This window comes from Humulus lupulus, chromosome 8 (genome assembly GCF_963169125.1).
Source record: "Humulus lupulus chromosome 8, drHumLupu1.1, whole genome shotgun sequence".
Taxonomy (NCBI): Eukaryota; Viridiplantae; Streptophyta; class Magnoliopsida; order Rosales; family Cannabaceae; genus Humulus; species Humulus lupulus.
Window position 1 is genome coordinate 76,036,720 of NC_084800.1, and position 27,912 is coordinate 76,064,631.

Here is a 27,912-nt window from a genome sequence, read left to right on the forward strand (position 1 = left end):
GCCACAAAAAGACTCAAAAATCACATTTTCATTCCCAATATTTTTCACTCAAATATCAATTCACTCTTTCCTATTTTTCTTACCTAAATAAACATTCCTAATTCATTTTTTTATCCTATTTTTTCACTAATATTTTACCCAACCAAACATTTCATCTTTCCAATACTCTTACACTTACTCTATTTATCCTACCACTTCCCAACACAATTAAATTAATCAATTTATTTATTTTAATTTGATTAATTTAATCTCCATATTTTGCCTATAAATAGAGTCTTGTAAGACCATTTGGGGAGCTCTTCTTCTTCATCTTTTCAACATCTTCTACTCATATTTTTCTCTCTTCTTTTCACTATTTTCTCTACCATTTTCATCTTTTGAAGATCATGTCAAGTATGTTATTTTGTAATTTTTATTTCAACCTAGTTATGAGCTTCTAATCTTTTTCAAAGGTTATTAAGATGATGATGAAGCAAAATGTAACTAGATAGTATTTTTTGTTGTATGTTGATTTCCCATTTGTACAACATTGTTTATGGATTTTTCTATCAAAGATATGCATTTTTCATCTAGTGTTGATTGTTAAAGCATATTACACTTAGTTCTTCATTATGCAAAAATATGATATTCTTTGATTAAATGTTTTTCATTAAATTGTTCACATCTAATTCTTAGAGCATAAGTATCATATTTTGCCTAAACATAATCTCTTTGATTTTTTGTAGTTTCATTAGGTTGTAACACAACTAATGCTTAGAAATTATATCTTATATAAGTGAAGAAAAATCCTACATTTTTTAAAGTAACTTGTGCTTGAATAGAAAATGTATTTTGAAAAATATAGTGTGATTTATTTCAACTATATCTAAACTTGGGAATCAATATACTTATAAATACTATTGAACTTGCATTTTGTGGATTCTAATATCTTAATAATCTTATTTTACATATTTCATTTGAAAACCATTTTTCTATTTAATCTTAAATCTTTTTATTACTTGTCTTTTATTTTTCTAAAACAAAATCTCATCAAATATTTGGAACTAGGTTATAATATTCTTAATTTGTTTGAAATAGTTTATTTTGATGTTAGTCAACTCCCATGGGTTCGACCTCGTACTTACATGAACATTATATTCTGAAACGATTCGTGCACTTGGGAGTTTAAATATTAAAACACCCTCTTTTGGGATCAACAACCATGCATGTCACATTTTGGGTGCGGTTTTCTTACCTCTAGTTCGAGCGAGAATATAATAAGAACGACCCTTGAGAAAGATCAACCTTTTTGTTCCTTAACGGTCACCTGGTCATAACCAATTATGGGATTCCATCAATAAATTGAGTAATAAAATGTTTCCGGACCAAGACCTAGCCTTCGGGACATCGAATCCCACTAAACTGGGTAGTAGGATCGATCCCGAGGCCTAAGGTTTGCATCCCTAGGTCAAAAACACATTTTTGGCCAAAATGACTTTCAAGCGCCACAGCCCTTCCCCAAAACAGAAACAATCTCCTCACGCCTCTGCCTCAAGCGCCGCGGCCCTTCCTCAAGCGCCGCAGCCCTTCGGCCCCAGTTTAGCCAATACCCTGGTTTTTCTTCCCTTGCATTTTTCCTTGGAACCAACCTTTCAAACCAAGCTCAAACACCACTCAAACCTCCAATACAACCCCTAGACTTGATCTATAACACTCCCTCATCAAAATCCAAGTTAAATCCCAACCAAAACTTCCATCAATTCCAACTATCCACAACAAAATCATGAGCTGAAACTAAACATCAAAACAGAGCATACATGGAAACTAATGGCTAGAAACTTACCTCAAATTCAGGTTGTGATGCTCTTCAGTGGTAGACCACTCTCCCAAACTCCCAAGGCCTACTTCCCAAGCTAGAATCCTCAACAAGAGCTCAAAAATCACAAAGGAGATGAAGGAGGAGGAGGGTACGGGTAAGCTCTTGATCACACTCTGTTTTCTCTTCAATTCTACAGCTTAACTCAGTTTATATCTATCCTAGGGGTAAAAAGACCATTATACCCCTAGGTCAATTAAAGATTTCTAAAGGCTCCCAGGGGCAAAATTTTCCTTTCCAACCTATCTCGTTAATCATAATTAACGCCCTCCAATTCCCGCTATTCTCGATAATCCCAAACACCAATAATTCATATCCCGTTACCCTTTAACTCCCGGTAACGCTCTAACCATTAAAATCACCCCGAGACTCATCCCGAGCCTCGGACTTACACCTGTTATGACTAGACCGTTAATCAATAATCCAAGATCGTCTCATGCCGAATAGCTTGAACAAACCCACATTATAATGTGGTCTCAACAACATATCATTGACATACATACAATTATACCCTTAACGGGCCAAATTATCATCACACCCCTGTAATTAAAAATGTTGACCCACATGCATGCATTTAACATCATATTATAATATAATTCACATATACATGCATTTTATCAATTAATGGCATAATTAAACAAGTATGGCCCTCCCGGCCTACTATTCCTGCCATTAAACCACATCGGAGATTTCAGGGCATTACAACCAATTTTTCCCTTGGGAGCCTTTAGAAACCTTTAATTGACCTAGGGGTATAATGGTCTTTTTACCCCTAGGATAGATATAAGCCCTTTATGGCTGTAGAAATGAAAAGAAACAGAGTATATTCAAGAGCTTACCCGTACCTTCCTTCTCCTTCATTTCCTTTGTGATTTTTGAGCCATTGTTGAGGATTCAAGCTTGGGAAGTAAACCTTGGGAGTTTGGGAGAGTGTCTACCATTGAAGAGCATCACAATCTGAGTTTGAGGTAAGTTTCTAGCCACTAGTTCCCTGGTTTGCTCTGTTTTGGTTTTAGTTTTCAGCTTGTGATTTTGTTGTGGATAGTTGGAATTAATGGAAGTTTTGGTTGGTGTTTAACTTGGGTTTTGATGAGGGTGTGATGTATATCAAGTTTAGGGGTTGTATTGGATGTTTGGGTGGTGTTTTGGTTTAGTTTGAAGGGTTGGTTTCAAGGAAAAATCAGAGTTTTGGCTGAAGTGTAGGTTGGGTCGCGGCATGGCCAGGGAGGGCCGCGGCTCATGATGGGTGCTGAAGGAGGCCACCTCTGTTTGAGGGGCGGGCCGCGGCATGGCCAGGGAGGGCCACGACCCTTAGTGGCATTTTGGCCAGAAATGAGTTTTTGGCTTGGGGATTCTATCCTTAGGCCTCGGGATCGATCCTACTACCCGGTTTAGTAGGATTCGATGTCTCGGAGGCTAGGTTTTGGTTTGGGAACCCTTGTTATTCATTTTATTGATGGAAACCCATAATTGGTTATGAACAGGTAATTGCTAAGGGGCAAAAAGGACAGGTTGTTCTCAAGGGTCGTTCTTATATTAATTTTCGCTCGAACCAGAGGTAAGAAAATTGCACCCCATATGTGACATGCATGGTTGTTCATGAGGCATGTTGATTGTGTAAATGTGGACATGGATTGATTATTGAATGCTTAGCAAATCTTGCTCACTTTTGCATGGTACTGACTAATTAGTCAGATTTGGCAAAGGTGTCAGTATTAACTGTGAAGCTGGGACTTATTAGTCAAGTTCGGCAGTGGTACTGGGCACTGGTCACACAGTGCTGACTCATAATTCAGGACGGACTTAGCGTGTTTAACGCAAGCCAATAAAGATTAGATCTAATCGATATCTGCATTGGATGACTCAAAGAGCATTAATGCCGGACCGACCACAAGTTCGATGAATACTATAAGCGCTTGTGTGACTTACCCATCAGTCACTCATCTGTTGAGTTAGACACTTATCCATCAGTCTCTCATATGTTTAAGCTAGTGACTTACCCAGCAGTCACTCATCTGTTAAGGCTAGTGGCTTATCTAGCAGTCACTCATCTGTTTAAATTAGTGACTTGCTTGTCAGTCACTCATTATGGTTTATCAGTACCTCAAGTGTTGAATCATTCATATGTTTAAGAGCTATAAGCTCTGTGTGATTATAATTATAATCAGTTGTTGATATCTTCATGCATTACCGTGTTTTCTTGCTGGGCTTTGGCTCATGGGTGCTATGTGGTGCAGGTAAAGGAAAAGAAAAGCTCACCCAGCCTTGAGTGGAGAGCTTAGGTAGTGATGTGTACATATGCGGCCGCTTGACCACCACGAACAAGGAGTTCTTAGACGAACTAGGGGGTTTACCCTATTTTTGCCGCTTAGGTCGGCGAGTTTGTAAATTTGAAACAATAATGACCATTTTGAGTTGTAAATAACTTGTAAATGTTTTTATGGGCCCATGAACAACTTTATGTATTTAATAAAATATACCATTTCCTTTTTATTGATTTTCTACCTTAGCCTGTTAATAACACTTAGATACACGTTTTTAACCAAAGGAATCGGGTAGCGGGTCAATTTTCCGGTTCACCATTACGGTTCTGGGGTAACCAGGGCATTACATTTATCCTTTAATCTCTCATATTAAGTTGGCAACAAAAAAGGCAGTCAACATTATATATTTAATTTATTATATTTATATATTATTATGTAGTTAATATATTGATTTTAATTTGGAATATTAAAAGTTTTATTCAAAGTATAAAAAATTTAAAAAAAAAACAAGAGGAAAATAAAATAAAATCAACTTAGGAGGTGCAATATTAAATTAATTTTGTTGACCCATGGTCAACGACATTAAGTCAAATAAACGATATGAAATAAGAACTGAACTTGCTAATAATAAACGACACACAAATTTTATAGTGTTCGACCCCGATGATTGGTAATAACCTACGTCCATTCAGTACTATTATTTATGAAAAGTTCCCAAAACTTGTTATCAGATGAATAAAATCAAACGAGTTTCACTGGAATATATGAACTCTCTGAAGTAAAGAATTACAGTGCAAAAAATAATGATTCATTGAGTCCTCTATTTATAGGTTGTTGTCACTTTGTTTCTATTATGGAAATTAAGCGGCTCATTTCATTGATAAAACTTAGACTTTGAGATGGATTTGTATTCTAAATGAGTCTGCATCTATGTTGTTGGATGAGAATTAATGATGGTAATACTCATTGGGTAGATGAGAATCTGTCTCTTAATCTATGGAATAATTCATTTATTTTAAATGATGCTTAAAAAAAATTAATATTACTACATTAAATAATAAGTAAAGGTATGATTACTTTTATATTTAATGTAAAAGTGAAAATATGATGCTAAATCTTATGGTTTCTGTTTACCGAGTTTTTCGGAAACTATAAATATATTGAGAAATAAGAGCTAGAAAGAAAGGCTAAAAAATGAACAATATCACCGTTTTTACGTGGTTGGGGCGTTAATGAGCCTTAGTCTACGAGTCACTAGTATTAAGCTTTAGAGAGTTTAACAATGGATGTTTTTTGCAAGTTCAACATCGTTTATGCATACAAGATAAAATCGGGATCCTTGCTACAGTGCACGGATAACCCTATTTATAGGCAGTCAAGTGACTTGGGCTGGACTAATCCGAGCCCAATAAGAATATAACTATAAGTGCTCTCTAACGGAGCCATAATACAAGAGTGTAACATGATTATAAGTTGTTAATTTAGGCCCATTAGGCTGGCTTGAGTGTAGTAAAGCCTTACATTTGACCTTTGTATGTTGGCATAGACTGATCCGTGTAGGCTACTAGGGGGATCCTGGGGACAGGATCTGTCAGAGTAGTGGCAGTGTCGTTTCCTAGGAACATTGTACATTCCGTGTGTACCTCATTCTACAGGTTAGTTAGGGAGATCAACTGCATGATTTATTGGGGACACGTTAGTTGTAGGAAGGACTAGGCTTGTTCTACCCGGATATATGGTCTGGGTTCGTTTACCGATGTCTAGGTTCGTTTACTGATGTCTGGGTTCATTTACCAGGGCGAGCGTCAGCTAGTGATGGTAGATCGAAGGACATCCTGATGGAGAATTAGAACGTTGGGGATGGACCCGAAAGCTTTATCTGGATCCCACTTGATGGGATCCGTTTCCTGGAATAGGCCGTCTGCCACCATAATCTGAATCCCGAAGGATAGAGATTCGGTGCGCCCGGGAAGGTGGTTAGGGCCTACATCCCATTTTTGCCCCCTCACTATGCTCGAGCTACTCGCTTGTTATTGGGCTCGGCTTGGTCCGGGCCTATAAGATTTGGTTGATCATTGTTTGTTGGGCCCTGGTTGGGCCTGGGCCTCTCCTGAGAGCCCATGAAACCCATTTGGCCATGCCACGTATCCAATGTGAAAAATATGGATAATAGTTTCTATTAAATAGTGGTGTTAAATCTAATGGAAAACACAAATTCTGGTTAGATAGTCCTATACCATACAAGATAGTTATTATCATTTTTATTCAAAACCATTTTTGGCATCACACCAAGGTTATATTTGGTTGGGATTAAAGTAAATAATGAAATAAGAATGAAAATGACCATAAGAATATGAATGGAATATAATAAAATTAATATGTGTACACAAAATAAAAATATTTGTATTAGAATGACTTTTCCTTCCACTTTTGTAAGGAGTACCCATTCTACCAAAATAATAGAAAAATTATTCAATTTAAACAACATTCTAATGTTTTACAAAACAACCAAACAAAATAATAGAAAAAATATAGTTTCCATTTTATTTCTTTCAATTCTATTACAACCAGGCCTGGTTTGTACCTAAGGCCTCCACATAACGATGCTTAATTTTTTGAAAAATATCATTTTTTCTTGTTTAAAGACTCCAAAATTTTTTAAAATATCATTTTAAATATAAATTTTTTAAAAGTAACAAATTTTATATAGGACCATTTCCACTATGACTACCTGTGATTACAACCAACTAAATATCACCTAAAATATACAACATATCCCGAATAGTAACATGCAAATCAAAATTAATTAATCAATCTTAACTAGTGTCACATCTTTTGATGGAATTTCTTACTAAAGTTTGGTCAACTTTTAATTTTTGAAAATTTAATTAAGTTTTAAACCCAAAGTCTACCATCATACCTTGCGGATTACAATTTTTAATTTGATTTATTTTTACAATATTTAACATTGTTAAATGTTTCAAGTCGTCCCCTTATTATTAGTTTTGTTTTCACATGATATTTTAAAGAAAAATAAATCACTTTTCCATCTAAATTATTATTCAATTAAGAATGTTTGTCATTTCATATTTTCCCCCCTCTAAATCAAACCACGTTAAGGGGTTGATTTGATAATTAAAAAATTTGTATACTCAAATTTTTATAATAAAACCCTATAAATTTAAAAAAAAATAGAGAAAGAAAAAAAATCCACGTCAATTATTTATAATTATATGTTGTACTAAAATAGAAAATTTGACCATTAGTTTGAAAAAAAGCAAATAATTTACTCCCAAAATTAGGAAGTAATGATAAAAAAAAAAACTTACAAAGTGTCAGCAAGGCGAGGCCGGACTTACGTGGAGTGCGAGAATGTGCAGCGCAGGAAATACCGCCCTCCTTCGCTGTATTGTAAGCCTTCGCGAGCGAATATCCTCTGCTAAGCCTTCGCGAGCGAATATCCTCTGCATAAACCCTTTCCTCACCCCCAGCGTCGTTGACTTTGACTATTGTTTAATCCCTCTTGTGTTGCCAGTGGGACCCACCTAATACACATACAGTTACAGACAACACAACTTGTACCTTGTCAAAGTCCACCCCATTTGCCTGCTGTACATGGTTGTACCTCTCCCCCCTTAACACTATGGCCTAATTATTTACTCCTATAAAATTCGCAAAATCAAAACCAGTTTCTTTCGCGGTACACTACGGAAATTCTCGGAAACAGTTGTGTTGTGATCAATCCAACAGAGCAGAAAATCAGCTTTATCGATATTAAATTTCGATGGAGGTCGGCGGTGGCGGCTCGGATAAGGGCCCGGTGAGTTGCGGTTCGTGGATCCGAAGACCCGAAAATGTCAACCTGGTGGTTTTGGGGAGGTCTAGGAAGCGAGGAGATGCTTCGCCTTCTATGCTCGAGATTTTCTCCTTTGATCCTAAGACCACTTCTCTCTCTTCTTCTCCTCTGGTCTCTTTCTCTCCACAACATAAAAATGCACTCTTTTTTTGTGTTTGTGTGTGTAATTTTTTTTTTGGGGAATAGTTGTTTTGATTATTGTTATTATTATTTTCTCAGGATAAGTATGTGATGGAAGAAGTGGAAGGTGATTTGGTCTCGATTGCGGTGCATCCGAGTGGAGAGGATATTTTGTGCTCTACAACTAATGGTGGCTGCAAGTGAGTTATTTTCCAATCAAACATTTTAAACATATTATTGTTATCTAAGTTTTGCCTCCAATTATATTATATATTACTATATGTACTTAACTCGTATTATTCGTTAGGTTGAGATTGAAATTTGTGCATTTCATGAAAATGTTGTTGGGACTTTTGTTGGGGAGCAATTTCTGAAAATGGGTTACTGTTTTTTTTTGGTTCCTGCTTTGTTTGAATACACGATCAACTTTAGATACAAATAAAGAAGTACCAATACCAACTACCTTCAAATCATTCGTTCTATTTTGGTCTTTGTTTTATTTGATTCAATTTTAGGTCATTTAAAAGTATTAATCATCCAATCCAACTTATGTGCATTATCAAATTCATTTCGTATTTGGATTTTTTGTTTAAACTTTCAGCCTACTAATTTTGTGTCTTTTTCCAAATTTTAATCCTAAAACCCTAATCTTTAGACATTATTTAACCGATTTTAAATATAAACAGTTGAGAATATAGAGCAACAGCAATTAATGTTGAGCATATTGATAAACTGATTTATGTGTATATTGTATTAAAGTACAAATGTTCATTTATCATATAGAAAAACTTGTATTGTTATATGCAATTGAATTGGTTCAGTTTTAGTTGGATTTTTAAACATATAATTTCCAACTAAACCTATCCAACTAGCTTTCAAAATTCATGTAATCCATTCTAATTTTTATTGGATATCCGATCTGTGGCGGTCAATTTGGATTGGACTGGTTTGGATCTTGAACACTCTTGAATTATATGAGTTTTAATAATTGCTTGGGAATAATTTTATTTTGTTTTTAAAAGTAAAGAAGAATAGTGGTGATGTTCTCAAGCAACATCTTGAAAAGATCTGGGCTGCTCATTATGCTCTTGTACATAAAGAAACTGAAAATAAAAATGTTGTGAACAAGGCTTTAGTATTGTCTTTCACAGAAATGTCAATTCCACTTTGTTGCAAGGAAAAGACAAAAGACACGTGCCACTCTTTTGAACCTTCTTCCACTCTTTCTTTCTTTGCTTTGGTCATCCGATTGTTTCTTTCCCTTTTTTTCCTGCTGTTGCTGGGTACTTTTGAGCCTAGCTTTTTCTAATTTTAAAAGTATTTTTCGGAGATTGCATAACATCAACGTCTGGCTATTCAGTGCTTTTTAGTGTTCTTGTTGTCCCTATACCTTTGTACAGAATATTATTGTGGTATAATTCATTTATGTTAATTAATTTGCAGATTGTTTGAGTATGGTCGAGACTCAAATGCAAAGCTCTCGGCAAGAAAGCTAACACCTCTTGAAGGTGTTGGGCCTCAGAAATGTGTAGCTTTTAGTGTTGATGGTTCTAAACTTGCCACTGGTGGTGTGGTAAGTAATAATCTGCAATTTCTAGTTTCTATCTCATGCATTCTATCATTGTTTGGCTGAAATGTTTCAGTTTTACACATTTATTCTAGCATATAACTTGATCTGATGAGTGATAATGTACAGGATGGACATCTAAGAATTTTTGCATGGCCAAGTCTTCGCGTAATTTTAGATGAACCAAAGGCACACAAATCAGTTCATGATATTGATTTTAGGTACAACATCTTTTCTTTTATTTTGTGCCTTCTCTTCAAATTTGCACTTTGATTAAGGTTGCTCATGTGCAACAGATACCAATGTGGATAATTTTAATTTTCCTATGCTTGGACAATCATGATTGTTTGAGGCATGGGAATAAATGTGCTTCTTTACATCAAACTCAATGTATGGTTGTGTGATAAAGGCATTAATCTTCTATTGTTTGTTTCTTTAACTGAACGAAGAATCAGTGAAACCTGGTTTCTTTTTATGTGAATTTTCAATATTTTTGTGTGAATGGAAGTGTTTGATGAACAATTGTCTTTTTTCAGCTCTAACTCTCGCCTTCTTTTCACTTTCCAGCTTAGACTCAGAGTTTTTAGTTTCGACATCAACAGATGGCTCCGCAAGAATATGGAAGACGGAAGATGGCTATCCCCTAACAACTTTAACACGCAACACAGTATGTTTATTTTATTTGAATTTTGGTTGTTAGCAGGCTGATTTATTTCCTATCTCTGTATGTTATAGATTTTTGTTTTCTGCAGGAGGAAAACATTCAACTATGCCGGTTTTCTAAGGATGGGACGAAGCCATTTCTGTTTTGCACTGTTCAAAAAGGTTTTCCACTTTCTTTTAGTAGATATTGTTCATGCTTCTTGCTAATTCTTGTCATTTAAGAATGTGTGTATTCTTTTATCAGGTGATAAAGTAGTCATTGCAGTTTGGGATATAAGTACATGGAATAGAATTGGGCATAAGAGGCTACTTAAAAAGCCTGCTTCCATAATGTCCGTCAGCAAGGATGGGAAATATCTTGCTCTGTAAGCGCTTAAAACTACACTGCTTTGTTTACTTGGAACTTTGAGTGTTAAGGGTTCTTACGTCGTCTCAATTACTTGTAGGGGAAGCAAAGATGGAGATATATGTGTAGTTGATATAAAGAAGATGGCGATCTGCCACTGGAGTAGAAGGCTACATCTGGGGACATGTATTGAAACACTAGAGTTTTGTCCCAGTGAAAGGTAAGACCAACTGGATAGGCTCATCGTTAATGGACACGAGTGTTGATTATTTTGATTTGTTAAGTTAAGGAATTCATCAATCAATGCTAAGAGGCAAAAGAAATGTTTTGCAAAACAGAACTTCTTTAATTTGGTTTTAGTATGTTTGTTATAGGTAAGTGCGATAGTGCATCATGCATGTAAGGTTATTGTAATACAAGATTTGAACTATAGAGCTTGGTGTCCATATGCTGGAGTTTCCTCTAAGTTGCTAATTTGTCTTTCATCTTGTGAGCAGAAAATTACTACCTAAATTTCAAAGATGCTTCTTACTTTCAAGTGCTTAAATAATAACTGATATTTGTTCTTAATTAGTTACAGCGGGTTCTATATATAATATATATCATTCGAAAAGAGGACAGTGACACCTTTTACTATGACTGAATTAGAGAATCTCTTTTGAAGTTACTGATTTAAATTGTGGATATTGTTTTCAATAGTTCTGCTTTTGAACTCACTTTTTATCTTTTCTTTGCAGGGTTGTTCTTACTACTTCTAATGAATGGGGAGCTGTGGCAACTAAGCTAAATGTTCCAGTAGATTGGAAAGGTCTCTCTCTCTCTCTCTCTCATTAATGTGTGTGTGCTGTTTGTTTTTTTTTCTTCAAAAGGACCCTTTCTAATGCTCTCTCCAAAAATGTGCAGAATGGCAAATCTATTTGATGCTCTTGGGACTATTTTTGGCTTCTGCTCTGGCATTTTACATATTTATGCAGAACTCAGATTCATTTTGGCAGTTTCCTGAGAAAAATCAAGCAGCAGCAACCAAGTATAATACTTTTTTCGGTGATTCACAGTCTTCAGAGGATCCATTTGGTCCAGTAGATATGTGATAACTTTCCACGACTCTGTTCCACATATTGTACAATGAAGGATTATATCTTTAACATTATAGGTCTTTCTTTCTTTCTTTCTTTGATTGCAACTGGAACATGCTGCAAAATCAAAGCTGCTTCTACAATTTTTTTTCCTCAGTCGATTCATTTAATTTACAAACCTCAGAAAATGCAACGATTTTGGAAGTACAAAGCTGAACTTGCTCGAAATTTTGAGCATACAAGTGTTTGCTTTTTTATGTTATTTGTCTGTTTGTTTCTTTTCGGCCGTATTGTAGTAGAGCCCACTTGAACTAGTAAAAAGGAAGTCTAAAGTTGCAAACCTAAAAAAATATCTTAAGTTGAGGACTCTTTTAGTCTTTTTATTCTCGTATTTGTATACATATTATTTTGAGGACTTGAAACAAAATCTATTCATGACGCTTTGTTCTGTATTTGTGGTTCATGCTTTAGTTACTCTTTTCACAATAATGTATGCCTGTATGTAATAGTTGATTTATCTTGATAAAGTTTTTGTTTTCTTTGAAAATGTTAACAAATGCCTAAAATATCTTGTCTGATTTTACACTTTCTAGGTGATTTTATTCATCTCCTCTCCAATCTTAAAGTTGTGAATTTTTACATGAAAACAGCTGTAATTGGCTCATATGTATAGTGCTCTGTATATACACGAATAAACAATACTGTCTTGAATTATTATTATTTTTTAAAATAGTTGTGTCGTGTTACAAAACTTGTATAGGTACAAAATTGATTTATTATTTATTTGTGAAGTAGTCTAAATTCTAATAATATGTAATATTGGGTGAAAATTGATTTTAAGCAAAAGTCGAAAAAAAAATGTTTCTAAAAATGGTGCTGTATGACATATTCCGAATGGCGAGACAGATCCGTATTATACGTCGAATTTCCTAATAATAAATATCTCAATTCAACACAAAATATCAATAAATGTTTCGCGTCACTAAAATATATATATATATTAGATACAAACAACACATTTATAGAATTTATTAATTATTTTTATTATATTTATATTAATTTCATATAAATTTTGAAATAAATATTTTATTTTAATTAAATAATTTATTTATTTTTGTTTAAGTTTATGTTTGTTCTAGTTTTTGAATTTGAAACTTACAACAAGAGATTACATATTATATGTTTAATGTAATATTAAATATTACACGTGGATTTTAAATTTAAGTTTCTACTAGTTTTTTTTAAAAAAAAAATAATAATTTGTTGCTAATAGATTATATTATATGTTTAATATGATATTATTTTAATAAGTGAGTTTAAATTTAATTAAATTTTATTTAAGTTATAAAATCTATGATATTATTATTTTTAAATAATTATCATTGTAAAATATCTCAAAAATATTATATTTTAATTTTTTAATTATTTATTATTTAAAAATAATTATTATTGTAAAATATCTTTAAAATATCATATTTTTAATTTATTTAATTATTTGTTATTTTTAAATAATTATTATTGTAAAATATATCAAAAATATCTTATTTTAATTTTTTTAATTATTTATTTTATTTTATTTAAATTTAAGTGTTTACAAATGACGATTAAATATAAAAATATTCTATTAAATATAAAAATATTCCGTTAAAATTAACATTAAAAAAATAAAAAACCGTTCATAAAAAAAAAAAAATTCATTATCTACCCCCTTATTATATATAAATATCTTATTATATATATATATATATGCCCGATAAGCAATAGCCACTAAAAAAAAATACACTGCGACTCTTCTTCTTCTTCTTCTTCTCTCTCTCCTTTTCTCTGTTTCAGAGCTCAGATATTTTGGTTGCTGCGCGAGATCAGATATGAATTGCCTTCAGAGCCTTCCAAGGTGTTTTCTCACTTCATCTCCATTATCTTCCATTTCTATAACTATGTATACATTTATATATTTGTCTTTCGTTGATTCCGATTTCAGATCATCAGCTTTGCTTCTCCAAGGCCCGAGCTCTCATCGGAGAAAGCCTTTTGGCCACATTAATACTCTGGTATTTCTCATTCACTTTGTATATATGTTGATAATTCATCCGTATACTTATCAGTTTTTTTTTGGATGTTTTATGTAGAGAGTGATCAATACGACTGATCTACCCCGAAGAAGTATGGCTATCAAGGTAAGTCTCTTTTGAATGAACAAAAAAAAAGCGTAATTAAAAGTGATGCCTAGTACTTTTTAATTTTCTTTTTTATATGCGTAGCATAAGATTGATTATGTTGTTAGTGGGACTTTTTGCCATTTTTTAGAGAGAAAAGTGGTTTGTATGGAATATGGTATACCTGCTGCATTTTTCTAATCTCAAATTTAAAAAAAAATAGATATTTAAGTATTTAGTGGTATTACAAGGTTGTCACTAAATATCCAATTTTCTGATCCAAAATGATTTATCTATTTATTTTTCTAATTTATTATCTGTGGTGTGCTTGGAAAGCCAATGTGAGTTTGACTAACTATATATATAGCTTATTGTGTAAAGCTTTAGATATATCTCCTCCATTTCTTTTTTGACTTTATAGTTCCCAGTTCTTGTAAGAATTCCATTCAAGTTCCTGAAAGTGTCCATCACTACCCATTTGTAGTTATGTCACTGGTATGAATTAGATATAATGTTTGTCATACATTTTACTAATTCAGGCTTGGGAATTTTTTATTTCTTAATTTTTTTTAATCGTTGTTCTCTAATCTTACGATTGTGTTGTGAGTAGGCAATTTATATCTGTTCTTATCATATTATATGTGCAAGTATGTTCGTGTTGATTTGTAGTTTAGCTATAATTTGTGGATGAAGTAGTAGTTTGATTTTTGGTAAGAAGTATTGATTGAAGCTATTAGTCTCATTGGGTACCATTTTATGTAGAAGCTTGTGGTTTGTCTGCAGGCAACTTCTGGTTCCACATCTAGCGCTGAGATGAGTGGCAGTGCCAGTGGGGCCGATGTAGAGGAGGAACTATCTGAGACATATAGTCACAACATGACAGCGGCAATGGGTGCTGGTAAGCTCACTTATTCTTATGTTGTAGTTTAAATTTGAGGAAGCTTAATGGAAATTTTGGTGGTTAGATACTGTCTTTATATGTTGGAGGCTGCATGTTAGTTGTGAAAATGTTTGGCTAAAACTATACTTTTTTGTTGAACGACCTGAATGTTTGATCAAGTCTATGAGCATTTGTCTACTCTGTTACCTTGGTGGTTCAAAAGATGTTAATGATCCCTCTCTCCATGCTTTATTTATTTTAGTATGTTAATGTTATTACACATCAAGATTTAAATTTGTAGCTGATTATTACTGTTTTTAACATGATGTGATGCAGTTCTGACTTATAGACATGAATTGGGAATGAACTACAATTTCATCCGTCCAGATTTGATCGTGGGGTCATGCCTACAGGTGATCTTTTTCAAATGTGAACTACAAATTCTAACATTATTCCTAAAAATAGTGATCTAACCCTTTTCCTGAATCACAGACCCCTCATGATGTTGACAAGCTTCGTGCAATTGGAGTAAAAACTATATTTTGCTTGCAACAAAATCCAGATTTGGAGTATCCTAAAAACAGTGTTACTATTTTATTTAAGTATTGAATGCATTATATGTGTGGTGATCTTTCAGACACAAGCTTGTATTAGCCATGTTAATAAAAAATTCAACAGTAATGGAATGGGTCTTTGTATGTATGGATATATGTATATTCATATGCATGGATTATATTGTGTGGTTATGATCATTTGAAACAACTTCAAGGGTTTATTTCAGCCATTAAAAAATTGCTATGGATCCTTTACTGCTACCTTCAGATATTTTGGGGTAGATATTGGAGCTATACAGGAGTATGCCAGTACATTTCATGACATTGAGCACTTGCGAGCTGAGATAAGGTTAGTTGGTAAAAACACTATCTTTTTGTTTCTAAAGCATGACTAATTTGTTACTTATCATTGACTTTATAAGTCAGTTCTTACTAATTTGTTGCTTATCTTTTTGAACCTTACCCTTTTGAGTCAAAAAAGCGAACTGTCTTTTTGTTATGAATGATTATCTGTCTGTATTCTTTATTTCTTTGGTTTACCCCACAGGCTAATGTTTTAATTATCAGAGACTTTGATGCACATGATTTACGGGTGCGGCTGCCAGCTGTTGTCAGCAAATTATACCAGGCTGTAAACCGAAATGGAGGTGTGACTTATATACATTGTACTGCTGGAATGGGACGAGCTCCTGCTACTGCGGTATGCGTTTCAGTTCTTTTCACAAGATATGAATGTGTATATAGTCCTTGCAGGCTGTTATGTTGAGTTTACTAAAAGGCTCTTTCTTATCACAGTTAGCATATATGTTCTGGGTTCAGGGGTATAAACTAGACGAAGCTCTGAAATTGCTGCTGGTAACTTTCTATTCCATTTCATTATTATGATATGATGCATCCATTTGTTTAAAATTATTTTTTCTACTTGAAAATGCTACCAATTGTTTTTATTTGGAAACTCGGGAATTACATATGTTATCCTGAAGTTTCTGCATGCTGAATTTCACGATCTGCATGCCATTTTGTAGTTAATAATTTGTTTATAAGTAAAAAAATTTAATAAAATTTTCAACTGATGCAATATTTTGTATTGGAAGAATCCAAATGTGAGAGTGTGTGCTGCTTTAGTAGCTACTTATAGAAGGCATCTTCCATCTACTGCGCATAGTATCCAACAATCTCTTATAAATCGTCGTCGATTGTCACATCCCACAAACATGCACGCATAAATGTGCTGGGTGCATGTTGTATACAAAAAGTAACCGAGCCTATATTTGGTAATGGCTTAGGAGTTGGTAATTATGATTAATAGATTTGAATACTATGTCTATCTTCATCACCTTCTTATGAAGTTATAATAAAAAACAATATTATATTATGGTTTGAGTAAGTCTCTGAAGCAGATAGTGTTGGTTCTCTTGCAGAGCAAACGCCCATGCTTCCCTAAAGTGGATGCTATAAAAAGCGCAACTGCTGATATTGTGAGTTCCTCTCATTTTCTTATCATATCAAAACTAAATTTTCAGGACCTCTTATTAAATAGGTGTTGTATATGTTCGTGTTTTGTATTGCTATTCTCCTTGTATAAATTCCTTATGAAGATCAAGTAAAAGAATTCATTTTGTATTACATGAATTTTTGTGATTACTAAAAGACAAGTGTACGCAGTTTTCTTAGTGGTTTCAGCAGTTTTACTTTACTGGTTACTAATAATACGTGAACTGCTAAAAATGCAGACTTAATCACGTGCAACTAACAGGAACAGGAAATAGACTTTTGTCCAAGAAAACGTGTCCTGTATTGGTAGTTGTTCAAGGCTATAGATATGATTAAGAAATGAGTTTTTATCTTTTCAAAGAAGTTAATATCCAGATTTGAAAATTGTATAGGACCAAACTTTTAGAAACATCACGTGTGGATACCAAAATTAGGACTGAAATACTATCTCCCCATGTGTAATGATAGGACAACTTTTGAAGAGAGTTATGGAGTTCCCTAACAGTTAATATCTGCCAAAGATAATGGTTTATTTATCTATCTCTGTGTGTGTGTGTGCAAAAAGAAGTTGCTACAAGCTTACACGTGTTATTTCTAAAAGCTTACAGGCCTAAACAAGAAAACTGTTACCTTGACATGGAAAGATAACAATTGCTCTCTGGTGGAAGTATCTGGACTTGATATTGGATGGGGTCAGGTAATTATCTTTTTCTAGACACCTTTTTTGACCCTTATTCTCATATGGAAGTTATAGATTAGTGTTGTGCCGGGGGAAATTAGATATACCTGCCATAAAATTTGCATGCCTAGAATGCACTCTCTCTGGAGATATTACGTGAATAATGTATGTCATTAAATCAACTAAACCGAAGACTATATTTTCTATGCATAAAATAAAATCATAGTTTATATGGAAGCTTTATTTCCTCCTTTTGGACAGTAAAAATGATGGAATGGAACCCTGGTGAATATTCTATTTATTTAAACATTCTTATGGTGTTCGGTATCTCAGTTATTCATCCACTTGTTTTCTGATAATTTTCAGAGAATGCCTCTAAATTTTGATGAGGAACAGGGTCTGTGGACTCTAAAGAGGGAACTGTTCGTAAGTAGCCGCACACTATCTATCTCCAAATCATATCAACTTGCATAATACCCCCTTCCTAGAAAGGCAATAATATTGAATCTTACCCTTTATATTCAACAGGAAGGACAGTACGAGTACAAGTACATTGTCGATGGTGAATGGATAACCAATGGAAATGAACTGATTAAAACTCCCAACAAGGATGGCCATGTCAACAATTATGTTCAAGTAAGCTCAATTATGTTTTTTAAAAAAAGCTGATTAATAAAACTCAACTCTTTAAATAAGCTCTGCCTGCTCTGGTTTTGTGCATGAAAAGCGTTGATAGATTTGTCTTCTTAAAGGGCTTTCTTGGCCTAACACATGTTTACAAATGTTTGTCTACCACCATGTCATGTGGTAAGTGGTTATTAAAATTTGGTGTACAGGTTTTTGGTGATGATTCAGGTAGTGCTAGTGCATCCCTACGAAAGAGGTTGTTTGAGGATTCTGATCTTACAACAGAGGAAAGAGAGAACATAAGGAAGTTCTTGGAAACTAATGCTAGTGATGAATAGAATAGTACGAATCTGACAAACCCTGCATCATGTAGAGTACCAAATAATTTCTGTTCTTCCCAGTTGTATTCTCAAGATATATGTAGTTTTTTATTTCTTTTTTTTGGTGGGAAGAAATTATGAATATAGGTGTTGTATGTAGCATAATTGGAATAAGCATGATCAACTCAAAAGGAAAAAGGGAATGATCTCGTTGAATAATGATAATAAGACTAGTGTTACTAATTTAACCAATGCTTGCAACTTTTGGAATACAAGAAATATCTTTGAGTAATGCCTTGTTTGATATAGTCTCGGTTTCTATTAATACTTTTTTAAAGGATAAAGATACTTTTATATTTTACCTAAGCTTGACCAAGATGTTGGCATACAGCTACCATATGAAGTTGAAATTGATGCTTTGTTTATTCCTAACTACACTTTGTTGTGAATGATTTGGTTAGTGATGTTTCTTATCTTCTAACCATTTCCCAATAGCAAGGCTTTACATGACTTGCCAATTTAATTTTCAATTTGGATGAAGAATGAGTGGTTATAGGTTACTGGTACTCCAATCCAATTTGTAATTGCAATGGATTCTCATTACTAATAAATGATTATTTTCTTACTAATAGGTTTATACATTTTTGGATTCGTGTTTTGTCCAAACCCTATGTTTTGACAAGTGATTTTTTGGACCATATATTTTTGTAAAATTTTGATCTAAAATTACAAATAATTTAACAAACTAACAATTTAAAACAAAAACAAAATCATTTTGTTTAACAACTGTGTTGTTAGATAACACAAAGTTAAAAAAAGTATAAACCCTACTTATAATTATAAATTTCGCCAACCCACTTGAGTAAGAAATACAAAGTATTGACATGTGGAGTGCAAGTTAATCATCCGGACTAAAAGTATTTTCCAAAAAAATATAACTTCATCAATTCCAAAATAAAACTTTCCACCAAAAATCATATTTGGTAGCTAAAAATGTGTAATAATAGAATAGGAAGATTTCTAATTAGGATTTTCAATGGCTTCCAACTCACTAGCACCTCTTGGGGCTAAATTTTTGGCCTTAACCATGTCTTTTTGACAACTATCATGCTCATCAATCTATGATTGAGCTGTACTCCAAAATTAGTACTAAAACAAAAAGTGAAAAAAGGAAGTAAACTCGATTGAGCAAACTTAGGAGGCAATAAGGCAAATTGGAAAAAGTTGTCGTTGCACACAGGGTTGGATATAGTTTCTGTTTAACTCTCTTCATCGACAAGTATGGTTGATTCATTGCCAACACCAACATCCAGTAGAGATGCCATTTCATCGTCCAGCAATATTGGCAAAGGAGAACCCTGAAAATAATAGCATAATTTACTTTGTTTTTTTAAATGGTCTTAGTGTTGTATAATTTTGAAGTTAAAAATACTCCATAAGTACCAGAATTTTTAAAACATCATAAACATCAATAATAGAACATATTGTTTCTTCTCCACACATACACAAAGACAAATAAAAAAAATTGAAATGAAGCACCAAATCCAGCAACCGATGAATAGTTATTTATTAATAATTGGAGAAAGTAGTTATAGTTCGGAGAAAGTGTGAGTGAAAATTACCTCTTCTTGAAGATACAATTTCAGCTTTACAGACTTCAACTTGAAAAAGCTCTCACAAAGGATCTTTAGCTTGCCAACCTAATTTTAATCAAAGAAATTAATTTAGCCATTTACAGACTGAGAAGACTCGTCTGCCCTGACAAGCGATTTCCCCTAGTCCCTCAACCCAATACCCCAAAAAGGAATTAAACGCAATGAAAATAGAAAAGCAACAGAAATTCAAAACGAGAAGATTGGGATTAGACCGTTGTGGTGCCTGGGAGCTTCTTTGTAAGTAGGGGCTTCTCTCCAATAGATGCTCCAACACATTTAAGAATGATGGCTGCCAAATTGTAGATTGAGTTTAGTATTCATTTTTTGAGTGAAAGAAACTGATTTTAAATCTAAAACTCGTACATAGAAGCCCAGAAGCCATTTTCTGAGGGCCTGCCGTCCCACTTGAAGAAAGTTTCTCATCTTCAATTCCATGAAATTTTTTAAGCTCGAGAAACCTGTAGTGAAGTTAGATCAACATTAAGGGACAACATCATACTTACTGATTCAAAACTAACAAGTCTCATCACTTTTTTGGTGAATCCTAGTAAAATCCATTCCTAAAACCTCAGTACCCAAGGTGCTTAAATATCATAGTCTAGGAGCCTCAGGGCTAGATATAGCTAGTATGGTAAACATTTAAGTTCTAGCTTTGAGTCTTGTAAAAACATTTTATTATAATGGATTACATTTGTTGGCCATACCCATGGTTTTTCCTTTGGGCTTTTAGCCAAGTAAAAGAAACAATCTTGGTAGCTTTGATTTGCATTTGTATCAATTTTAATATAAATGTAAATCAAAGCTACCAAGATTGGTCCTTACATACCTTTTCAACTATATCACAAATATAATCAAGAAAATTATGCAGTTGGCAGAGGCTTGCAGGAAAAATATCTTAACAATGTTACCTAGGGTGAAGCCGCTGGACATCTTCTGGACTGCCTTGCATCTTTGACATCACTAAGCGGATATACCTTCATGAAAAATAATTTCGTTATGAGACAATAGCACATCACATTCCCCAAACCAATAACTGTATGAAGATTAATGCAGAACCATTCAAAACATGTTATTATTTCCAAATTCTCAGTGACGCAAATCGATGCATATAAAAACTAGTTAAAATATCCCTGGGAATTAAGAGTGCACATACCACAAATTTGTGACTACACATCCTGGGAACAAATCTATTATTAATCACCAAAATGGCACAGAAATGCGGAAATGCTACTCTACTATTAAACTTCCTAACATGTTTTTCCTTGAACCAAAATAAATAAAAGAAACACCCAAATAGCAGTATTAGTGTGTCTAATTATGATAAAGTTGCTTCACTTTCTTTCACTAAACCAGAAAGACATGTCATACTCACATGCCCTCATCTTAAAGAGTAAAAGCATAGACCAGGACCATGTGGTTGTCAAACTTAAGAGCCAACTCAGGACACTTTCATCGGAGAAACCAATGAGCACAACTCAGCAGGACAACAAAGAAACTATAATTAAATAAATGCTAGCAGTAATGAGGAATTATTCTCAAATTCTGCATATATAGGACCAGACAAACCTATGAGCAAGTGATAAACTATAAAAAGCATATTTATAGTGTAAGAGGTCAACTGAAAGATTAAGTCCGAAGGAAAAACCAACCGAATCTCAGACTCTTTTCTTTCACGAGGCCTAACCTGAAAGGATCATAAGTTTAGGCCATCAAATTTCTCACATTACTGTGATAATGTGGTTGTGGAATACATGGGATACTTAATTTACCTCACTCCCATTCAGAACTTCAACTTTAGCCAAACGTGCAATCAAAACAAATCTTGGTACGCCACCTCTTCCAGGATCAGCTACTGGATTGTCAGAGAGCCGTATATCCTTTAATACACAAAATGGGCAATTAGAGGGCCATCAACAACCACATATTGAATGTTATTCAACTTAATATGTTTTGGCTCATCAATTATCTCTTGTCCAAAGTCTCTTGCATAATGTGCAATACAAATTGTTTCAAACATTATACCAAGCATAATTATTTCAAACCTTGCTAGTCATCTTGCAGTAGGTCTACTTTTAGTCAAGGTATTCCTCCGCCATAAGTGAGGGCTTTTAATAAACTTGGGGGGAGGCCACTCATGGACATGTGACCTTCGTCTCTTTTTCAAAAACAAATTTCATAGATTTATTTGAGCCAGGGGTAATCAGATAACCACACACACACACAACTACATCTATTGGCTTTTCAGTAAATTCTTTTTCTATCAACTTTAAATTTCTATTATTTATTTCAATTAATAGATGGCTAAACATCTAGTCGGCAGTGCGAAAGCATTCAAGGTAGCCACTTGAGTCTAGCTCAATTGGTGGGGTGCATGCGTTGTGTGTAAGATGTCTGGGGTTCAACAATATCTGGGCTAATTTTACAAATAGGTAACTACTAACTGTTTCTTGAAAAAAAATTAACAGTCAAAGTATCAAACCTTGAAGATATAAAATTTTGAAAATTCTTCAAAGTTAACCTTAGGAAGGGAAAAAAAACATAACAGAAACTTATCATATAATCCATGTTAAGATTGACTTGTAACCAACTTAATCTATAAGCTGAGCTTCCAGTGATTTACAATAGAAGGAAAAGAAAATATAAAGGGCCAAAACATATCATCCTAACAAAACTATAGAATCAACATATAGAACATAATAATAGCGGATAATTTGATTCAAATACTGACAGCCACTGGTTGAATTTGTATTCAATAATTGCAACATGTTGAATGCATCTCCCTGAAACTAAGTTTTTCTGATAATACAATAAGAGAGTTCGCATTACAAATTCTTACCACTAGTTTTGGAAAGAAGTTCAGTGCATCAATGGAAGCCAGATCCTCGAGATTGTTGTTTCCTAAAGCATTTAATAACTAAGATATGCATTACAATAACTAAGATAAACAGCAAAACAGAAGTCCAAGTATCAAATAAAGATTTCAGAAAAATTACCGAGAAGAAGGCAACACAGATTTTGAAATGGCTTGTCAGTTTTTTCATGTGATTCACTAGATCTTGAAAGTTCATGTAACCTACCATCATCTGAGTAAGAGATACAGCTCAAATTGTTCTTGTTTAAATGAAGCTGCTCCAAGCTACACGCAGAACCACAATGTAAAAGATGTCAAGAAAACTTGGCAACAGTACAAGAATTAGTGAGAAAACATCCATAGAAGATTTAAAGAGTTATCCATTTTATTGTTTTTGTTTATCAGTAGCCTTTTAAACAGGCATAAACCACATACTGTTCAATAGGAGAATGACTAAATTATAGAAACTTGTTTTAACCAACTGTTATATTCTTTTTTGTTTATCAGCAGCCTCTGAACCAGACAAATAAACCTCCTATTGTTCAATGGCATAAGGATTCAAGAATAGAAATTTTTTTCAACCTTTTCAGCAGCGAAAGTTTCATAATTTCTTTCCAATCAGCTATACAATTGTCTTCCAAATTCAGAAGCCGCAGAGAATCAAATCCCTGAACTGTAAAGGACGAAGGAGGCTGGAAGACAAAAGAAGAGAGGAAGAGCTTTGCAGTCAAAATTCAGGATGCTTTAGAAATTTGAGCAAGTGAAAATGTACCAAAGAAATATGCAGGAAGAACCAAAACAAACATTAATTAAAAAAAAATTGAACCTTTTCTTTTTCTGTTGGAAAGATAAAAAAAATGAATTTTGAAATCACCAAGTAGCATCAAATTTTGGCTTCCATGCAATGGTAAAAGTTACTGATATCCTTGTGAGAATACTTTTATCCTTCTTTCATATTGCACACAAACACCAACTTGCTGCAAGGCTTCTATTGGTGAGGAGTAGTTGTTTTCAATCTTTTTCAGTATAATAAATGTTGTCTTTGGATCTTAATGGTCTAGCTTTCGCATTACAAGAGTTTTGTTGCAATTTTTTTCAACAAGATCCCATTCACGTGAGGTTCTAATGTTTCATAAAGCCATAACATTGAATGGGAAAAAAGTTGTAATGTTTAGTTTCAAGACAACAATAACATGCATAAATCTAGCTAAACAAATTACAAGTATGCATACTTTTTTTTATTATTTTATGAAACAATATTGATCAGAAAGAATGTAAGATGCATACATCTATTGTGTTTATGCTATTTCCCATAAGATGTAACTCTTCAATTGCTGGCAATGAATGTTTTAAAATTTCAACCTGCAACATTAAGGAACAGTATTTAGTAAGAAGATAACAGAAACAAGGAAAATGTCATAACAAAACAATATATGTAGCAAATAAATAGAAGAAAATAAGGGAAAATAGTATCTGCAAGTAATATTGTAATTTTGCAAAGTTCAAGAGAGAAAAAAGATACTGTCAGAATTCAGCTTTTATAATTTTATTATTATTATTTTGGTAAAACAAGAGGTGTTTTGGTCTTTCTTATTGAGTCCCAGAACCAGTTGCTTGGCCACTCTAGACTCTTTTTCCTCTCCACACCAATTTGTTAGAGTCCTCCATAAGCCAAAAAGAAAAGGCCAAATCTAGTAGGAAGAAAACCTTTGTCCAGTTTACACCAGTATGGTTCAAAACTAAAATGCGTATGCTTTTTAGTTGTGGCAGCCCAACAATGTCTGGCGCCATTAAATTGTAGGACAAATTGAGTGCTGTAAGCATTGGTAACTCTTTACAGATAGTGCCAACATCCTGCAAGAAAATATCAATTCCAATGTGAGGAACAGTTGATTAGTTCCAATCAATGATGTAAAAAGTTGGAGAATAAAAAGTGCACATAAGCAAAGAATAGTTTTGTGAAAACACAAACCAATGTAAATTCTCAGGTGAGGATGAAAACAAGACAGAATAGGTGAGATCCATGACCAGGTTGACAATACTGACATAAAATATGCCAAATGGCTACACATACAGAAAACATAAATGCTAAGAACCCCAAACTTAAATGATATGAGCTTGACGGGAAATCATATACTAAATATGTGATGTGAAAAGACCAATTGATCTTATAGTCCCATTAGTTCTTAGAAGAACCGAACGAAGAATAAGAGGAATCCTTTTAATCTTGATGTAATTTATCGACCTCTTAGTGCGAACAGTGATCAGGTATTAAGAAAAGAAAACTGCAAATTTGAAGTAACAAAATCATTTTCTTATGTACCCATTACATAGTTTTCAAGGTGAAACAGCTAAATCCCTGCTGCCACTTTTCCTTCTTTTCTACTACTTTTTTCCCACTTTAAATTAGTTATCAAAATTATCAATATGCATCATGGAAGCAGGTATTCTAATAACATTTAGATAAATTTCCTGATAAAAAAAAAACCCCTATTCAAGAAGTCCCAAAAAGCAATAGTGTAGATAATAATCTTGTAATATAATTAATTGTAGAAACCCTGCCTTATTTTTTATTTTTATATTACTAAAAAAGCAATAGTAAATTATGATAAACTACTATTTTGTAGGGCAGATGTGTAAGATTCAAATAAGTTCAGCAATTTGAGAAATATTTTAAGAAATACTGAACAATATGCAGAATAAGAATAATTATAAAAGAGAGATTAACATGGTATTTTTAGTGCAAACCTTCCAGTCTGATAGCAGATTTCCAGTCAAATCAAGCTCCTTTATATCTGCAAAAAGAGCAATACAAATTTATTGAAAGGCATTGAGCACATTGAAGAGTATAGCAACAGAAGCACACATGGAAACACCATGACTCCATAAATCCATCATCAGATTCCAGTAATCTCCTTCCATGCAAACAGGTATAAAAAGCCAACGTTCAAATTAAAAATAGAAGAGAGGTTCAAGAAAAAACAAAGCACCTGATGTATATATATAGCATTGCATGCATCAAATCCATTTTTAAGCCTATTCTAAAGGATCATCATGGAGAAAGAGCTCAAACAACATAAAACATTGTTTATTAATAAGTTGCAAGAATTTTGGAAGGAGATTTCCACAATCAGACTTCAAAGAAGAGCAATACACAAAATTAGGTAGAATGGGGGGAAATGTGGTCAGTTTGTATATGATAATTAATAAATTATTCCAAACAATTTCTTAGGAGGATAAGCTTTATAGAATCCAAAAAAAGTACTTCTCAGCCAAATATGAGGACTACCAACTTGTAGCATGCCAGCAAAAACTTTCATGAATTGCAATGACGTCCGCTATATTCTATATGCTTAAAAATGCTCAAGCATATGAACAATAAATACCATCACATGTAATTATTGCTGAATCAAATAGCCATTGATAAGCTTCTACTCAGGGAAATCCATCAAAATGCAACACGAAATTCTCAATAAACAAAAATATTATTTCCAACTTACTTGGGAGGAGACTACCAGTATCACCAGAGAATCCCGGTGAACTAACACCCAAGAAAGAAAGCGATGCACCAGTCAACTCCTCGAACCGACTTAATTTATCTTGAATTTTTTCTTTACCAAGAAGCTGAATGGACACCCGTTTATTACTCGATGAAAGAACATACATTTCATCTGCAATATCACCCAAAAAAAATGAGAGAGCATTTAATTAGTTTTCTTGATTTTACTCAAAACCCATTAGTATCAAGCCAAACTTTGTCTATAAACTACAGTTACATAATCATCAATATCTACAATATATATATATATATGTAAGTACATTCTGCTACATCCAAATTATTATAAGGAAACTAATAACCCGAAATCAGAACTGGAATGGCATATAATCGTAATCTTAAATGGGAAACTAAACTGAAGTTTTTGAATGAGCTCTTGCCAAAAAAAAAAACAATGAACGTTTACTTGTCCTTATGAAATGATTGAATGCACATTTCCTCAACCAAATAAGCAATGGAAAATGATCATACAATTAACAAACATACCTTCTTCTTCTTTAGTCGTGTCACCTTGGTATCTGAGCCGGAGAGCTTCAATCAACGAAATGCCGGAACTCAAATTGTGGGTCCGAACGAAAGAGCCGGATCGTTCGGACTTGGCCTGGAAATATCGGACCCCATTGATGGAACCATCGTGCTTGCCGTCCCCACTGTCCCAGTCCACTCCGACCCAGCTGCCGGAATAGCCTTGGACGGGTCCAAGGTACTTCACCGTTCCGATTCGCCAGGGATCTCCGGCTGAGTGAACTCGCTGACCGAGTCTGAACTCGGTCTCTTGCATCTCTTCTTCCTTTTCTGTTCTTTGCTCCGCCTCAGTAGTCAGCAGTACAGTAGAATGTAAAATTTGCCTTCTCACCATTTTTTTAAAATAAAATAAATTTTAAATGACGTGTCCAAAAAAATTTATCCAATTCGAAAAAAATAAAGGATTTGCATAGTGGTCATTTTAATCCAAATTCTATTAAAATTTAAAAACGTTTCAATTACCATTACCTTTTTCTTACCATTAATCTTTCTTATAGAAATATTTTTTCTTGCTATAAAATGTGGTCGTTTCAAAGATGTCAGCAATAACAGTCACAAATAGACCAAAATTACATTGAACAAGCTAACTAAGCTGACTGAATGATAATAAAAAAATATCAGTCATAATAAAAATGTCACTGGAGAAAGAATCTTGACCCAAAATATCATTTTTAAAACCACCCTATTAAATGAATACGAAATCTGTTATCAAACTCAATTTTCAAAATGCCTTGATTGCCAAAACATTCTGCTATAAAAATATCAACTGCCAACTATCTTTTTTGCACAAGTCCTCAAATCAGCATATGATAGCCATCTTTAAGGGGTTCATTTGAAAAGTCACTTGTAATTAAAATTTGATATAATT

General features: G+C 33.6%; 3 protein-coding genes across 3 annotated transcripts; 2 read left to right on the forward strand and 1 right to left on the reverse strand.

Moving 5' to 3' along the window:
* Positions 1 to 7,703: 7,703 nt before the first annotated feature.
* Positions 7,704 to 12,115, forward strand: LOC133797852 (SEC12-like protein 1). The gene is made up of 10 exons (XM_062235932.1): positions 7,704 to 8,086; positions 8,195 to 8,295; positions 9,539 to 9,668; positions 9,792 to 9,883; positions 10,230 to 10,329; positions 10,415 to 10,487; positions 10,570 to 10,690; positions 10,772 to 10,891; positions 11,409 to 11,479; positions 11,575 to 12,115. Exons 1-10 carry the CDS (start codon positions 7,904 to 7,906, stop codon positions 11,760 to 11,762), a joined length of 1,179 nt encoding a protein of 392 aa, XP_062091916.1. The 5' UTR covers positions 7,704 to 7,903; the 3' UTR covers positions 11,763 to 12,115.
* A 1,391-nt stretch (positions 12,116 to 13,506) lies between these two features.
* On the forward strand, positions 13,507 to 18,749 carry LOC133797853 (phosphoglucan phosphatase DSP4, amyloplastic). The gene is made up of 14 exons (XM_062235933.1): positions 13,507 to 13,641; positions 13,729 to 13,798; positions 13,877 to 13,924; positions 14,687 to 14,801; positions 15,120 to 15,196; positions 15,276 to 15,352; positions 15,606 to 15,686; positions 15,905 to 16,037; positions 16,133 to 16,192; positions 16,759 to 16,815; positions 17,433 to 17,528; positions 17,877 to 17,936; positions 18,039 to 18,146; positions 18,347 to 18,749. The coding sequence occupies exons 1-14, from the start codon at positions 13,616 to 13,618 to the stop codon at positions 18,473 to 18,475; spliced, it is 1,137 nt and encodes a 378-aa protein (XP_062091917.1). The 5' UTR covers positions 13,507 to 13,615; the 3' UTR covers positions 18,476 to 18,749.
* A 600-nt stretch (positions 18,750 to 19,349) lies between these two features.
* On the reverse strand, positions 19,350 to 27,357 carry LOC133797854 (tubulin-folding cofactor E). Its single transcript, XM_062235935.1, has 15 exons — positions 27,006 to 27,357; positions 26,464 to 26,634; positions 25,712 to 25,758; positions 24,671 to 24,817; positions 24,251 to 24,325; positions 23,546 to 23,655; positions 23,106 to 23,248; positions 22,949 to 23,010; positions 21,882 to 21,989; positions 21,762 to 21,796; positions 21,021 to 21,086; positions 20,476 to 20,570; positions 20,325 to 20,401; positions 20,080 to 20,157; positions 19,350 to 19,815 (listed from the first exon to the last, which is right to left on the reverse strand). The coding sequence occupies exons 1-15, from the start codon at positions 27,298 to 27,300 to the stop codon at positions 19,717 to 19,719; spliced, it is 1,608 nt and encodes a 535-aa protein (XP_062091919.1). The 5' UTR covers positions 27,301 to 27,357; the 3' UTR covers positions 19,350 to 19,716.
* Positions 27,358 to 27,912: the final 555 nt, after the last annotated feature.

Coding starts and splice junctions, on each gene's coding strand:
- LOC133797852 (XM_062235932.1), top strand. CDS start 7,904: ATGGAGGTCGGCGGTGGCGGCTCGGATAAGGGCCCGGTGAGTTGCGGT. Junction 10,330..10,414: donor CAACTTTAACACGCAACACA/GTATGTTTATTT, acceptor TGTTTTCTGCAG/GAGGAAAACATTCAACTATG. Junction 10,892..11,408: donor GAGTTTTGTCCCAGTGAAAG/GTAAGACCAACT, acceptor TTTTCTTTGCAG/GGTTGTTCTTACTACTTCTA.
- LOC133797853 (XM_062235933.1), top strand. CDS start 13,616: ATGAATTGCCTTCAGAGCCTTCCAAG. Junction 13,799..13,876: donor TTGGCCACATTAATACTCTG/GTATTTCTCATT, acceptor TGTTTTATGTAG/AGAGTGATCAATACGACTGA. Junction 16,038..16,132: donor GACGAGCTCCTGCTACTGCG/GTATGCGTTTCA, acceptor TTCTTATCACAG/TTAGCATATATGTTCTGGGT.
- LOC133797854 (XM_062235935.1), bottom strand. CDS start 27,300: ATGCAAGAGACCGAGTTCAGACTCGGTCAGCGAGTTCACTCAGCCGGA. Junction 21,087..21,761: donor AGAAAAGAGTCTGAGATTCG/GTTGGTTTTTCC, acceptor TTTTTCATGAAG/GTATATCCGCTTAGTGATGT. Junction 19,816..20,079: donor AATTGTATCTTCAAGAAGAG/GTAATTTTCACT, acceptor TATTATTTTCAG/GGTTCTCCTTTGCCAATATT.